This window comes from Nicotiana sylvestris, chromosome 11 (assembly GCF_000393655.2).
Source record: "Nicotiana sylvestris chromosome 11, ASM39365v2, whole genome shotgun sequence".
Taxonomy (NCBI): domain Eukaryota; kingdom Viridiplantae; phylum Streptophyta; class Magnoliopsida; order Solanales; family Solanaceae; genus Nicotiana; species Nicotiana sylvestris.
The window spans coordinates 146,068,964-146,084,455 of record NC_091067.1 but is presented as its reverse complement, the minus strand read 5'-3'; the positions used below and the strand labels follow the sequence as shown (position 1 = coordinate 146,084,455).

Here is a 15,492-nt window from a genome sequence, read left to right as displayed (position 1 = left end):
ATTATAAATACAAGACTATTCTGCTCAGAATTTCCATACGATTTTCTGAGTTTCTCTTCCTTCTCCTGCATACTTTTAACATCAAACAAATCAACAGTAAGTGTGATTTGCTACCGAACTTTGTGTTCGCTGAAATACTGGGGTTTGAAGTACCACTACACCAGTTTGAAGTACCTTGGGTACTAGGAGGGGATTAAATTCCTTAAGAAAACACTGTGAATTCAGTGAACTCAGATTAAAATTCTGTTTCTGTTTTTCATTTATGTTTATGTTCGTTTATATTTTCCAGAATTATTTTACAAATACAGTTTACTAACAATGACAGTGGGTTCTAGGAGTTCTTACTGATTGTTTGTTATCATAGATCACGTAATTATCATCATTTACCTTGTAAATTCTCTTTTATACTCTTTAATTATTGGAAATTAGGAATTTAAAAGTAATAAAATGGGTAATCTAATTGATAAATTAACATTGGATTGCCTTATGGCGGTGTTGGACGCCATCACGACGTAGTGAATTTTGGATCGTGACATTTACCATTTTTTAGCCACTATAATGAAAACACATGTATCTTAATTCCGCAGAAATCCAACATAAAAAGTATTTTAGATAAGAATCTGTACCAAAAATCCAAAACTAATGTACAAAAATCTTGAAACTTTTCATATAAAAATGGCAAATTAGAATACGAAAAATCCTATAAGCTTTTTAGAGTAGAGATGAAGGGAAAAAATCCTGATTAAATAGCCAACGACCCTCCCTCTCAAATTTTACAGGAGGGAAATTGCCATTATTATCAAATTAGAAGAAGGCGGAGTAGAGCTTTTCCTCTTTGTAATTTTACTAACTAAATCCCATAATTTTTTGACAATAGACATGATATGCTAACGCCATGAAGATGAAACTGTATGGAATCTCACAAATAATCACAACCAACTGTTAACCCAATTTGAACAAAGAAATAAAAAACGAAAAGTCACCTTATGACTACACAGCCAACGCCCATAAACCGAGCAGCAAGAGAGAAGATTAAAAAGCCAGAGGAATATTGGAGAGGAATTGAGTAGATCGGAAAATCTGGATAAAGAGCAGTAGACGCGTTCTTTTTTTTAGTTTAGGGATATACGCGTGGAAACTACGGATTCCGCATGTGTTAAAAAAAGTTGCAGTTTTCCCAAAATGCCCTGACTACGCGAAGCTCCTTCCTTATTAATAGGAGGAAAATTTCACTGTAATTTGATCAATCTCCACACACTCTCTCTCTCTCTGTAGAAGAAATGGAGGAGAAAAGCAGCTGCGACGGTATTCACGAATTCAAGCTGCTGCTCTCATGTCCTTCTGGTCTATCTCCTTCACAGGTTACTTACGTACTTACCTTGCCTGTTTTCTCTCTTCGCTTTCTACATTTTTATTATTCTCATTTTTTGTAATCTGAATGTGTTTTGGGTAAAAGGTGTCAGTTGTTTTCAATGAAGCATACGACAGGATTCCCCATCCCGACCCTTTTTTGGAGGAGTCCATTTTCGAGGTTTTGTTTCTTATTCTCTTCCTTTTAGCAATTAGAGGTCAAGTACTTTAAATGACAATCTTGTAATTAGAAATGTTTAGAGAACATTTGAAAAAATCATAGTCTGAGAAAAAATGTTTGATTTCTAAATAGTAATGGTTTTGTGTAAAATGAAGCAGAATTAATATTATGCAAATACCGGTGTTTCTTTTGTGGATTGTGAGAATCACACTTGATTAAAAAGACCAAATACCAAACTCTAATTTTTTAGGTAATTGTCTCTATGTTTAGGCTGATAGATCAAAAACCTATGATTATTCACTTGGGGCAAAACCGGTATTTGTGCTGAATCTTTTCATTGGCGTAACGTGTTGTCATGTTGTTAGGAATGGGATGCAAGAGAGCGACTTTCATCAATTTACAATAGGCCGAAGTTTAGGGTATGCTGCACTCTTCTTCCATTGCATTTATCATTCAATTTTTATATTGAAACATAGATAGTTTGGCTATATCTGTTCCGTCTAGAACTTTGACAATGTAGTGTTGTCACTTTGATGGCCACAGTTGCAGCTCCATTACTTTTAAGAGAGTTTAGTTAGTCATTTATATTTTATCAGATACACCCAAATATGATATATGCATTTTTGTGTTATTTCCTTCTCAAAAAAAAATGTTAAATATACTGATACTTTTACAGTATGGAGGATACACTTTCGATGTAGGAAATGATCCCAAGCAACAGCCTCATGTTTCCCTTCAGCTTGGTCTAACAGATTATAGGTTCTTCTCTATCTTGGTCTTCTTTCTTCCTGCCTTCTTTTATTCTACATGTTTTTCCATTTAATGTGCATGTAATGGAAAACATATACCCATCCAGTGCAATTTGGACAGGCTAATGTTACTGTCCCAAACTTATATCAGCATGTCGAAATGGTAAATTATTAATGAATTGTTCTTTATTTGTGTCGCTAAAATCTTGGGTGAAATATGAGAATTTGTGTATGCCTGCAATGTGCCGTCAACACATTAATTTGGTCCATGCATTACCCGAAAAGAAGAGCAAAAATACGGAACAATATAGAAAATACAAATAAAATATTCTTACACTTGGACTTTTCTACTCAGGACATTTGTGGGGACAAATTTAAGTCCTATTTGGGAAAGATATCTTGTTCCTTCTGAAGGTAAACTTCCATGAAATACAATTGTTTGTTGAGTTGCTTCTTCCTAAGGTAACGACTGTTCCCTCCACATCTCTAATGTATCTGCATATAACAGATTATAGGTTCTTCTCTATCTTGGTCTTCTTTCTTCCTGCCTTCTTTTATTCTACATGTTTTTCCATTTAATGTGCATGTAATGGAAAACATATACCCATCCAGTGCAATTTGGACAGGCTAATGTTACTGTCCCAAACTTATATCAGCATGTCGAAATGGTAAATTATAAATGAATTGTTCTTTATTTGTGTCGCTAGAATCTTGGGTGAAATACGAGAATTTGTGTATACCTGCAATGTGCCGTCAACACTTTAATTTTGTCATGCATTTACCCAAAAGGAAGAGCAAAAATAGGGAACAAAATAGAAAATACAAATAAAATATTCTTACACTTGGACTTTTCTGCTCAGGGATTTTGTGGGGACAAATTTAAGTCCTATTTGGGAAAGATATCTTGTTCCATCTGAAGGTAAACTTCCATGAAATACAATTGTTTGTTGAGTTGCTTCTTCCTAAGGTAACGACTGTTCCCTCCACATCTCTAATGTATCTGCTACCTTAAACTGCAATCTATTTCTTAGTATTTCTTTTAGTTTCCTTTTCTATACTCTTTCGCTTTCCAACATAAGGTCTGCAGCTAATTTGATATCTTATGAATTCTAAGAGGGATATGTTACAAGGTTCTTATGTGATACAGAACTGCATATAACATTGCACAGAGCAGGCACTTCAAGTGTATGAAAATGCTTCTGACTGATGTTCCAGCTTGCGAGACTACAATTCGTTTGTGCTAAAAAATGTGACTTGGTTTTCTGCAGATGATTGCATACAGTGTCAGCACACATCTAGTCCTCTGGGTAATGGTGCAGTTGTAGAAACTTCTGATAAGAAAATACTTGTGCTTCAGAGAAGTAATAGAGTTGGAGAATTCCCCGGATATTTTGCTTTTCCTGGAGGCAATCCAGAGGTATCTCATCTCATGTTGTAAGGACACCTTTGAGATAATGGCAACAAATTCTGATAAATATAAGCTTTCGCAAGCAAAAATGGTTGTAACCCAGCAAGCTACTCAAAACCTTTCATATTTAATAACGTGTGAGCTATGACAGAAAAAAGCAACTGCCATATTTCCGTTTGTCAATTGGTACTTAACGTTGTTCACCATTTAAACCTTTAGCTAAACAGTGTTTTTAAGTTGGGTAACTTGTTATTCTGTATTTCATTAAATTCACCTGTTTATAATGTAACTGCCAATTTGTGTGACCTTATCTGACATTGCTTTCTGCAATTGTAAGCTTTGTTTTAGGTTTATTTAATCAGAAGATCACCTAAGGGATTTCGAATGTCTGACTGCTTTTATGCAAAGCACTCTTCTTTTGCATCAAGATTAAGCTGTGGAATCTTTGTTACTTCACTGCCCAAATATGTCCGGATAATAAGCAATGCATGGCATGATTGTATTTATGCTTTTAACAGCCCCAAGACGTTGGAATAGTCTCCCATGAGCTGAATCAATGTCGCAACAGCAAAGTTTCTCAAGAAATGTTTGACAGCATTGTCTGTGAAGTTGTTGAAGAAACTGGAGCTCCTGCAAATAGCCTTGTAAGTGATGATTTGTTTTACTCACCACAAAATTGGGAGAAAGGAGAGTGCTTGTTTTTTCCCCGTTCTTTTTTTTTTTTTGGTCAACTTTGTAGTGATTATGTGACTTTTCTGGTCTCTGTAATTTGTGAGGATGCTGATTGAGTTCATTGTCAGCTCCTATCTAAACTTTCCACTTTGCACTGCTCTATATAAGTATATAATTCCTGTATGCTCAAAATATTTTGGGTAGCAGACAAGTGAAATGGGTCAACTTTGTAATCTGGAAGGAGAAGAAGAAGGACCTTGATAAGCAATAGCGCTGGCTGGATAAATATAATTTCTAATCAACCTTGTATCAGGGCTCAGCCTGATTTTCATTCTGGGTTTTTTATACCAAATAGCACAATCACGTCGAATCTTGAGAATTATCATGCTTCTTGTGTTGTCGATTTGTTGTATACAAAAGTCATTTAACTGTACCTACATTTTTTTTCTTCTCTTTCCTTTTGTGGCCCTATTAGGAAAATATGACCGTGTATTTCGAGTAATGCGTCGTTCTTATTTCTCAATTCATTTGTCAGCTATAACATGAAGATCTACCTCAAAACTGTAATCAAATAATTCACCAAGATTTTTAAATGTACTACTGTAATCAAATGTAATATACATAATGTAGGACACATTGATTGTCAGGTACAAAATAAAGTTGCATTTGTAAGCTGATCATTGGAGACTGGTGACTAATTATGAATATGGCTGTCTGCAACTCTTGAGGGGGCTGTTTTTACATGCACCCTTAGATTGTTGTTTCATTTCTGATAAGATTGCATCGTTTTAGGATTCATATTTGTAGAAGACACCTAACTCTTATTCTTTATTCTTTATCTTTGATGTTATATCAGTCCAGCCCCATCTTTATTGGTATATCCCAAAGAGTATTGAATGTTAGGCCAATTGCTTTCTTCTTCATCAAATGCAATCTTCAGTCGGATGAAATTCAACAATTGTATTCTAGCGCACAAAATGGCTTCGAGTCAACTCAGCTTTATGCTGTTTCAATGGTTAGTTTTACAAATTGTTAAAGTAGTTCTAGTGACTCGTCTTATATATTAATTTTTGCTCAGTTGCCATATGGATCCACTTTTGCTGAGCTCTGTGGAATCTATGGCTTAGCCTTGCGGGAGTCCCATGTGGAGGGAAAGGGACCATCTAGCATGAGGTTGTGGTCTAACACACAATGCTAGCAATGTAATGCATCTAAAATTGTCGTAACAAGGCATGTAAGTGCTACAGGAGTTGGTTAAAATTGGAGCCAATTGAAGCTAGTCGGTTAAATTTGGAGTCTGAATTTAATAATTAATTTTGGACTATATGTTTTCTTTTACAGCCCTTCCCCAATTTTAGCATTAGCGTCATCTTGGCAACTGTACAGAACTCCTGTCGTTCATGGAACATTCTGAAAATGTCTGATTCATCCCAATTTTATTGGGATTTTCTATTTTGAATTTCTCGATAAATACACTAAAGGTACAAGGAAGTTTATCTCTGAGTTGGTGTACTGAATCTTTGGAATAAGAAAAAAATCTAGTCTATAAATCATATTATGCTTCTTTCTAATTAATTAGAGTTCTGTCTATATTTTTCTCAGAATCTTTTGTTTATATGCAACTATAGCACTAGCTGTTGTGCTTGAGAGTAATACAACAACAACAACCCAGTATAATCCCACTTAGTGGGGTCTGGGGAGGGTAGTGTATACGCAGACCTTACCCCTACCCTGGGGTAGAGGGGTTGTTTCCAAATAGACCCCCGACATTCTTCCCTCCAAGAACTTCCCACCTTGCTCTTGGGGAGACTCGAACTCACAACCTCTTGGTTGGAAGTGATAATTGCAAATCTATCCTATGGTTCTGTCTTACAGCTTCACGACATCAGTGATGCTTGTTCCTTGTTCCTTGTTCCTGGCATCTTATTCTAAGTTGCATGACCGAAACCCTTAAGATCCTTCTAGCCAAATAATCCTCCACCTTTTTCAGCTTGAAATTGCCTAAAATCAACCTTAGGTATCTCCTTTCTGTCCTACCTGGGGCCATTTAGCAGCGTTCTACTTGTCATGTGAAATTGAGTTTGAGAAGGCTTTTTTTCATGTGCTGGACTACTTTATTTTATTTTTGAGCTCTTTCCTTTCTTGCATTTTTTACTCCTTAATCTGTTGGAAATCACGGGCATCACCATTTCAAGACTGCTGATGATAGGTGTATATTATATTTGGTACTGATCCGTTGTTTAAGTATGTGTTGCTAAAAGTAGTACGAGAGGTAGTTTTGCTTCTTCATCCATAAAAGAAAGGTTCATATTGCTTTACACAGTTTATCTATGACTTGCAATTGTTAATTTCCCATGTTTCTTTTTTTGTCAGACTGATTTGGATGACATGGCTTCTACTATGCCCGGCTGCCACAGAGGAGGCTTCGCACTCTACAAATTAATGTTACAAGGCGCGAATGGTAGCTAAAAAAGTAGCCTTTCGGCATAAATAACTTTTATGCCAAAAAGCAATAAGTTGGGTTGCTAGCTTACTGCGTTTGGCTTGTTTTAACTTTTAAGCAATTTTTAACTTATTTTAAGTATTTTTTAACTTTGTCAAATACTGAAAAAAGCTAGAAAGAGCTTAAAAGCTGATTTGACCATCTTAAAAGTCAATCCAAACACTCTCTTCGTCATATTGAACCACAAGTTTGCTTCTTTACTTTACTATGTATTGAGCTGTATCAGTTTTATTTTTGTCACTTCAGGATTCAATAATTGGCTTGCATCGTATAGCTTGTTGATCCTCCCCACCCCCACCCCCTGCGCGCACAGAGAGAGAGTTAAAAGAATACGAAATATCATTTTCATAATGATCATATAGTAATGTAAAGCACATAATGCTGTATAATCCTATTATTGGATGGCTAACTATAATCCATAGATCAGCATAAAAGCTTAGTTTGAAAGGTGTGGCTCACTATATTAACGCGCCTCTATATTATCGGAATTTTTACCTCCTATAGCAAAGGTTTTAACACCTTATTTATTTTAAATAAATATCATTTAAAAAAATTATACTGTATAGATACTTTTTAAGGTTTATAGGAAAATATTTAATTTTGGTTTCCTCCTAGCCCTAAGCCACTAAATACGCTAATCAGTTACACTTTTTTCTTTCTCTCTCTACTTTGATATATCTCGTTCTCCCAAAATTTCGTGGACCTCTTCCTCTTAACCAAAATAACTCCAATATAGACAATACTGATATTAATTATTGGAACAGCATTTTAGTAGGAAACAAAAATCCATCAAACCTTAATAAGCCAGCTTGTAAATATGCACAAACAAAGCAATTGGAGACGAAGAAGACGAAAGCCTAAATTTTGACGTAACCGCGTGCTATTTAATTAAGGAGAAATCACAGCCTTGGAGTTTATCAAAATCAGAATTTTACGAAAACAATCAAAATCGGAAAGGAGGAAGAAGAAGAAACATACTGGAGTTGGCGTATTATTCATGTCCACGAATATCAAAATCGGAATCTCTGATTTATGATTTATGATTTCTGTGATTTCTCGTTTTCTTCTTCTTTCTCTCATCGCTGCTTATGGAATCATGGGCGGAATCCGATGGATCGTCGGAAAATTGTCGACTAAAATAGGTCGTCTGAAGTTTGGGGTTGAGCAATTTGAAGATTCTGTTGCCTTTTTTTTAGAGCATTTCCATGTATCTCGTTGTATTTCATTGTATTCACTATCTTTTTTCATTGTAATTCAATGTATCTCGTTGTATTCCATGTATTTCATTGTATTCAATGTCTTTTTTTCTCATTGTATTTCAATATATCCCTCTGTATTCGATCTATTTCATTGTATCCATTATCTCGTTATATGCCATGAATGTATTCATATGCTTTTTTTAATTAATATAATTTATGTATTCAGATGTACTACATAATTTCTCTGAAGATTGCTATGTTTTTGGGGTATTTTGCGGTTGAGAATCTTTTTATAACTGAAAAATACAAATTTGTGTGTTATAATTGAGTTTGTTGAGTTATATCAGGAGTCTATTATGTTAATTGATTCACTTTCCGTTTTAAAAACAGTGTAATCACCTATTTCACGCCATGAATATAGTCGAATACAGTCTAATACAATAATCTGTCCAGCTGTAATCTCATGTTTCACTGCATGAATACAGTCGAATACAACAACTGATTAGCTGGACTTCCCTGATTCACGCCTATTTTTGCTACTGTATTCATGAATACATAGCTTAAATACATCAAATACATCTTATAACCACAGAAAAGGTATCTACAATTCGTAATATAGCAAACGGTATCTATAGCCAATTACTACTAAAAGATAGTGTTTTATGAAAATTTCTCGACATACGAATTTTTTCACTTTTTATCGAAAAATTTATTTTTTTTCGAAATCAGTGTTTGGCCATAAATTTTCACTTGAAGATGAATTTTGGAACTTTTCGAAAATTTAAAAAACTTGAAAAAGCTGTTTTTCAAAATTTTTACTCAGATCACTCACAAAAATTCAAAAACAATCCAAAATTATATTCAAGTCCAAACATAACTCTAATTTTCAAATACCATTTTCACTTTTTTGGGGGGAGTTTTATAATTCTTTGTGTCCAAACGCCCACTAAATGTAAACGAACGGATGACTTGATATAAAGTGCCTTATATAAAAAGGTTGTTTTGTTTTTAGAGCTCAAAGCCGGTAGCTCCTCTTAAAAAAAGCGAGTAACTTGAAGAACAAACTTTCAAGATTTTCATTCGTTTTATATTGGCTTAAAAAATTTCAAGAAGTATCTCAATCAAACTTTTTTTAAAAATCAAAAGAAAATTTTCAACTAAATATTAAGAAAGAAGATTTTTTTTTTTTCAGTTTTTAAGAAGCTGAAAAACTTGGTCGCATTTGTTTCAAAGAGAGTGAAAATAATTTTAAGTGAAACTTTTCTCGGCGTTTCCGACCAAAAAAAAATCAAGCCAAACACCATTTAAGGATAAGTATTTCAATTTTTGGAAAAACATAATCTCTCTGTCTTTCTATTTCTAGAATGATATGTCTAAAAAAAATTTACATGCATAAATGTAAAACAATTGCTTCTAGCTCCTGAGAGCGCGTGGTACGCACTTTACTTTTGTAAAGAATATATATGTGTGCGGTTCTAGACCTTCTGGTAATATGGTTAGTGAAATTATTCACCAACCACAGGGATTAGTTTTTTCTTCTGTTTCATCTCAAATTATTGAAAGAAAATTATAATAATAAAAAATAAAAAATAACCATTAATATTTCAAATGTGATTCTCAAAATTCAAATCATCACCATCCTCTTCATCACCACCAACTTCAGAAAAAGTTCCATTTTTGTGGTTCTTTTTTCTTTTTGTTCAAGAACTCAGGGTGGTGATTCTCACTTATTATACACAAATTTTGTTTTTTGAATGCATGTGCCATTTTAATGTCCCTTTTTCTCTTAGCAGTTGTATATTTTACACATTTTCCTTGCTCCAACTTATATAGACACCCCATACTTTTTTAGAAGCTTTTCTTCCATTTATTAAAAGCAATATACATTGGTTGTTTTCATCACCAAAAAAAAAAACTCTTTGTTATTGTGGGGTTCTTGAATTTTTATCAGGAAGCTAGAAAAAGTTGGAAATTTCTGAAGTTTATTCATATCCAGGTAAATATTTTCCCTTTTTTCTTTATCTTAATTGGCAATCTTTTGATTGTGTTATGCATGTACTTAGGAAGGAGAAGACAATAGCCATAAGATAACAAAGCTTCAATTTTGTTTACTGATGGCTAGATATGTTAGGACCGAAAAATCAGGTGTCATGCGGAAGCTAGCAAAGCAAACCTTGAACGATGATAAATCATGCAACAAAGAGAAATATATCAAAAGAGACACAAATATTTAACGTGGTTCGGTCAACTTGACCTACGTCCACCATGGAGATGAGCAATCCACTATATAAAAAGAGAGTACAAAATATCGAGAGAACAACCTCACGAAGAGGCAAACACAAGTGACACACTAACACTTGTCCCGTAAAGTTCTCCCCCTAAACACTACTCTCAAGCCCCTATGGCTACATTGTGGATGCTACTGAATGAGAAGGACGAATCTTCAATTTATAGAAGTTCAAACCTTTTCCTACAAGAAAAAGGACTAGCCAAGTATAGGAGAATTATAATTTCCTTCTACAAAAGGAAAACTCAATTAAGGTAATTATATTGCCCTTTCTTTCAACAAATAGGAAAACCAAATATGGTAAGAAAATTATGGCAAACACCTAACAAGATAGTGTATTGAAAATCATGAATTGAATGTCGAAAATTGAAAATGAATGTCTTTCTTCATGTGGAAAAAGAAATATTTTAAAGATTTTGTTGTTTATGTTGTTTCAGAGGATCTATCGAAAACAGCATCTCTACCTTCCAAGTAAGGGTAAGGTCTGCGTACACAGTACCCTCCCGAGACCCCACTTTGGGATTATACTGGGTTTGTTGTTGTTGGTTGTTGTTTATGTTGTTGTTGTTGTTGTTACTAGGGTATTGATTTTGGCTCAAACTTGAAAAGGAATGTGAGTGAAATTCAAGTTTTTCGCTTTGATGAACGAGGGAAGTGTGATTATAGAATAAAGGTTTTCATGTTGGCTCTTGAGCCTTCATTAGAATTAAAAAATATGATTGTTGATTTGAGTGTTTGAGGGAAGAAGAAAAAGGATTGTGGTTCAAGATTAGCATAGGGAGGGAAGAGGAAGTGGGGTTTTGGGCACTTTTAATAAGATGGAGGCACCAACAGCTCAGCCAACCACACCCCGGAAAAAAATGACGAAACAATTAACGGGGAAACGTGATGATTCTGCCTTGCATTCGGCAGCTAGAGCTGGAAATATTGTTGCAATAAGAGAGACTATAAAGAACACGGGCGAGGAAGAATTAGCGGAGTTGTTGATAAAGCAAAATTCAGCAGGAGAGACCCCCTTGTATGTTGCAGCTGAATATGGTTATTATGAGGTGGTTAGGGAGATGATCATGTATTATGATCTTGTCACAGCTGGCATCAAAGCGAGGAACGGGTTTGATGCATTGCATATTGCTGCCAAACAAGGAGATTTAGGTAAGCTTTTGATGATTTATATATGAACTGCTAGTATCACTTTAGCCTTTCAATTTTTCTGATGTCAAATTTATGAGATTTAGATGAACTTGTTTGTTTGAGATTATATATAGAGAACTTTCTAGTACTTTTTATTTTTATTTTGTATAATATTTATTGGACAGTGATGACCTTAAATGGAGCGACCTGATCAATAAGTATTTATATAGCCTAGCCCAACCTGCTTTAGATTGAGGCGTTGTTGTTATTGTCGATGTTGTTTGTTCATTTTTGGCAATGTTGCAGATATGGTGAAGGTATTACTGGAAGCACATCCAGAGCTAGCGATGACAGTTGATGTCGCAAATACAACAGCTTTGCATACTGCAGCGAACCAAGGGCATATAGAGGTGGTGAATTATTTCTTGGCGGAACAGAGTAGTTTGGCCACTATAGCTAAAAGTAACGGGAAAACAGCACTGCATTCTTCTGCAAGGAATGGACATTTGCAGGTTTTGAAGGCTCTTTTGAGTAAGGAGCCAGGGATTGCAACACGGATGGATAATAAAGGACAGACTGCACTTCACATGGCTGTCAAAGGACAAAACCTTGAGGTTGTGGAGGAGCTCATTAAAACTGATCCTTCATTAATTAACATGGTTGACAATAAGGGCAATACGCCATTGCATATTGCAGCTCGGAAAGGGAGGTCTGAGGTACGTTTCATCTAAAACTCCTGCTGTATTGATGATATTTTAGTTACTGAGTGTCCTTTGTTTACCAAAAAAAGAGATGAAAACAGTTTCTAGTTAGAGTCGATAACATTGCTCAATCACTTTGACAGACATGTTCGACTAATTTTATATTTGGTTGCTTCATCTCTGAGCATGATGCTGCTAGTGCTTATTAGCAACGGTGTAAAAAATCTATATATCATTGACAGAAATGCAGGGTGAGGCTGCATACAATAGACCCCTGTGATCCGGCCCTTCCCCCGACCCCGCGCATAGCGGGAGCTTAGTGCACCGGGCTGCGCAATTGACAGAATATTCAAATGTTCATGTTCTTCCAAAAATAGCTAGGCCACTTGTACCAGTTATTACTTCATATATGAACCAAATTGTTGATAGTATAAATGAAGTGGAATTGTTGATCATATGGAGATCTGACTTGTTTTGACTGATATTGCAGATTGTTAAATTGCTACTTGGGCAGAATGAAACAGACAAAAAAGTGATCAATAGGTCCCACGAGACAGCTCTCGACACTGCTGAGAAAATGTCACAGGCTGAGACTGTAGCCATCCTACAGGAACATGGCGTTGAAAGTGCACGAGTTCTCAAACCACAGAAAATAAATCCAGCAAGAGAGTTGAAGCAAACCGTTAGTGACATCAAACACGAGGTGCACGATCAGTTAAAACACACGCGACAGACAAGAAAACGCATACAAGGCATTGCCAAACGCCTCCACAAAATGCATCGAGAAGGCCTAAACAACGCGATCAACTCAACAACTGTCGTTGCTGTACTAATCGCCACAGTTGCCTTTGCAGGAATATTTCAAGTGCCGGGGCAATACTATATGGATCCAGATAACCTCCCACCTGGTCATATAATTGGAGAAGCAAACATATCGAACCACCCTGGATTTCTCGTTTTCTTTATCTTCGACTCTATCGCGTTATTCATCTCGCTTTCAGTTGTGGTTGTTCAGACAACAGTTGTGGTCATTGAAAGCAAAGCAAAGAAGAAGTTGATGTCAATTATAAACAAGCTAATGTGGGTGGCTTGTGTGCTTGTTTCAGTGGCATATTTGGCACTGTCATTTGTTGTTGTTGGCACACGTTATAGGCTGATGGCAATTATTGTGTCAATTCTTGGAGCAGTTATAATGATTTCAACAATTGGAGTAATGTTATTTTGGGTTATAAGCCATAGGATTGAGTCATCAAACAAGAAGAGCATGAGAAAGAACTCTATGGCTAGCAAGTCATTGGATTTATCAGATTCAGTCCTCTCTGATGACAATGATGAATACAAGAAAATATATGCTATATAGACTATTGCATTTTTTTCCTTTTTTTCCCCCTTAAGTTAGGTGGGATTTGAATTTTTTTTTTAAAAAAAGAAAAAACACAACCACACTTCTACTTTTCAAGTTTGTAGACAATTTTGAGGCTGTCATTTTTTTTCCAGAAAATGATACTGTATAGTCGCTCTCAAAATAATAGCCGACAAAAATAATATATATATATATATATATATATATATATATATATATATGTGTGTGTGTGTGTGTGTGTGTGTGTGCGCGCGCGCGTGTGTGTATTTATTTATGTATGTTATATACAAAAATATATAAATTTTATATACTTTTGCGACTACCGGATATAAATAGTTTCGATTACGTGCTAAAAATAATTTTTGCCCAATTTATTTCCCCTTCCGACCTTGGGAGTATTGATCGTGGTACTTTCGTGACACTTCATACGATGCGAACCTTCAGCTTATCGGTTGGTGGTACATAATCTAACAGATATTTTTAGAAGATGAAATTTCTATGGTGATGAAAACTGTTGTTGCAAGGGTCAGTTGTGACTCCTTCTGTGTAATTAATATGATAACGTTATCAATTTTGGGACATTGTAAATTGTTCAATATCATTTCATTCATAATATTATTTTAAATGGCTTTTGAAACTTTCATGAATATTATTCAATAATTGTTAAATGATGAACTTTGCTGTAATGTCTTTTTTCTTATCAAACTAGTGTATTAATGTGTTTAATGTTTTCACTTATCATATACACAATCATATTAACATACACTCAGACCTTTCTGCCCTCTTTATAACAGCATCCCTATATAACAAACCATTCATTATAAAGGACAAGTTTTTTTCGGAATTAATTTTTATATTATGTTATGTCCACTATACTCCTCCAGAGCATGGATGATCTAAATTCGGACGAATGACTGGTTTGTAGTAGGTTGATGTTCAAAGTGAAGAAATAAAATCTAACTATAATAAATCCTCTTTATTGTTATAGAAACTATCAGCCATGTTCATTTATAAGTAGCATATTACAAAAATTGTTCGGTTTATTAAATATTACCAATCTTAAAATACGCGCGTTGCGCGTGTGCCTAGTCTCGATATTAGAATTTGTGTTTAAGTTATAAAATAAAATTCAAAAAAAAATTACGTTCTAAAATGATCAATTATTAGTTTTATTTAGTTATTCAATAAAGGTTGAAACTTTATCCCATAAAAGTACTAAATTATCTCAATCAATATGTAACTTAAAATTAATTCCAATTTTATAATTCAATTTAAGTTTCACAAGTTGCCATATTTCTTTTAAGTTTCACCAAGAACACATAACTTTTGAAGATTTAAAGTTTTTAAAGTAAAGCTATTTTTAAAGAACTTTGATTCCGTAATAGATTTGATATCCCAATGAAAAACTACATTTTATCCTCTTTTTGATATTTCTTCGGCAATAGTCTTGAATCATGTATGAACTCGAAGTAGTAAAATCATTAGTCACATAGCTATCGGAAAATAAGCGAAAGATTTTATTCACATTCGGTTATAAATCAGAGTACATGGAGAAGAGTACGTGGAGAATTCGCATTCCATTATCCTATTAATTGAATAATGAAAATTTTAAAAATAAATTATAAGTTTTATATAGTTTAAACAAAGAAAGAATTTATATAAAGCAAAATCTTAATTGATTTTAGCGTATTAAATATTATTAGTACTTACTTAGTTCAAATAATTAAAAAACCAATAACTAAAATTTTGGTTAATTATAAATTCATATAATTTTAAGAAAAATAATTTTTTGTCTAATATAAAATCTATTAAAAGCTGTTAAAAACAGAGAAAAAGGTCCAATACATAAAAAATAGTAGAAGAAATAACTTGACAAAAAATTGAAGCATACACTCTAATGCAAAAAGGCGACTATGCAATCAAGATTCACAATCAAGAACATCAAAAT

At 34.3% G+C, this 15,492-nt stretch overlaps 2 protein-coding genes across 5 annotated transcripts; both read left to right on the top strand.

Moving 5' to 3' along the window:
- Positions 1 to 684: 684 nt before the first annotated feature.
- Positions 685 to 7,037, top strand: LOC104231088 (nudix hydrolase 9-like). Of its 4 annotated transcripts, none has more exons than XM_009784020.2 (9): positions 685 to 1,361; positions 1,457 to 1,531; positions 1,897 to 1,950; positions 2,208 to 2,290; positions 3,141 to 3,199; positions 3,549 to 3,697; positions 4,207 to 4,332; positions 5,217 to 5,375; positions 6,734 to 7,037. In XM_009784020.2, exons 1-9 carry the CDS (start codon positions 1,281 to 1,283, stop codon positions 6,827 to 6,829), a joined length of 882 nt encoding a protein of 293 aa, XP_009782322.1. In that variant the 5' UTR covers positions 685 to 1,280; the 3' UTR covers positions 6,830 to 7,037. The 4 variants fall into 4 exon arrangements, with proteins under 4 accessions (XP_009782322.1, XP_009782323.1, XP_070018424.1 ...); XM_009784021.2 differs by lacking the exon at positions 3,141 to 3,199 and adding an exon at positions 2,636 to 2,694; XM_070162323.1 differs by lacking the exon at positions 6,734 to 7,037 and adding an exon at positions 5,488 to 6,727.
- A 2,629-nt stretch (positions 7,038 to 9,666) lies between these two features.
- On the top strand, positions 9,667 to 13,700 carry LOC104231092 (ankyrin repeat-containing protein At5g02620-like). Its single transcript, XM_070162322.1, has 5 exons — positions 9,667 to 10,058; positions 10,787 to 10,826; positions 10,930 to 11,501; positions 11,787 to 12,196; positions 12,672 to 13,700. Exons 3-5 carry the CDS (start codon positions 11,168 to 11,170, stop codon positions 13,539 to 13,541), a joined length of 1,614 nt encoding a protein of 537 aa, XP_070018423.1. The 5' UTR covers positions 9,667 to 10,058; positions 10,787 to 10,826; positions 10,930 to 11,167; the 3' UTR covers positions 13,542 to 13,700.
- Positions 13,701 to 15,492: the final 1,792 nt, after the last annotated feature.

Bases quoted from the DNA above. Each gene is read 5' to 3' on its own strand.
- LOC104231092 (XM_070162322.1), top strand. From the start codon at position 11,168: ATGGAGGCACCAACAGCTCAGCCAACCACACCCCGGAAAAAAATGACG. The intron at 11,502-11,786 runs GTAAGCTTTTGA...GCAATGTTGCAG, and splicing joins TGCCAAACAAGGAGATTTAG to ATATGGTGAAGGTATTACTG. The intron at 12,197-12,671 runs GTACGTTTCATC...CTGATATTGCAG, and splicing joins CTCGGAAAGGGAGGTCTGAG to ATTGTTAAATTGCTACTTGG.
- LOC104231088 (XM_009784020.2), top strand. From the start codon at position 1,281: ATGGAGGAGAAAAGCAGCTGCGACGGTATTCACGAATTCAAGCTGCTG. The intron at 3,200-3,548 runs GTAAACTTCCAT...GGTTTTCTGCAG, and splicing joins ATATCTTGTTCCATCTGAAG to ATGATTGCATACAGTGTCAG. The intron at 4,333-5,216 runs GTAAGTGATGAT...ATGTTATATCAG, and splicing joins GAGCTCCTGCAAATAGCCTT to TCCAGCCCCATCTTTATTGG.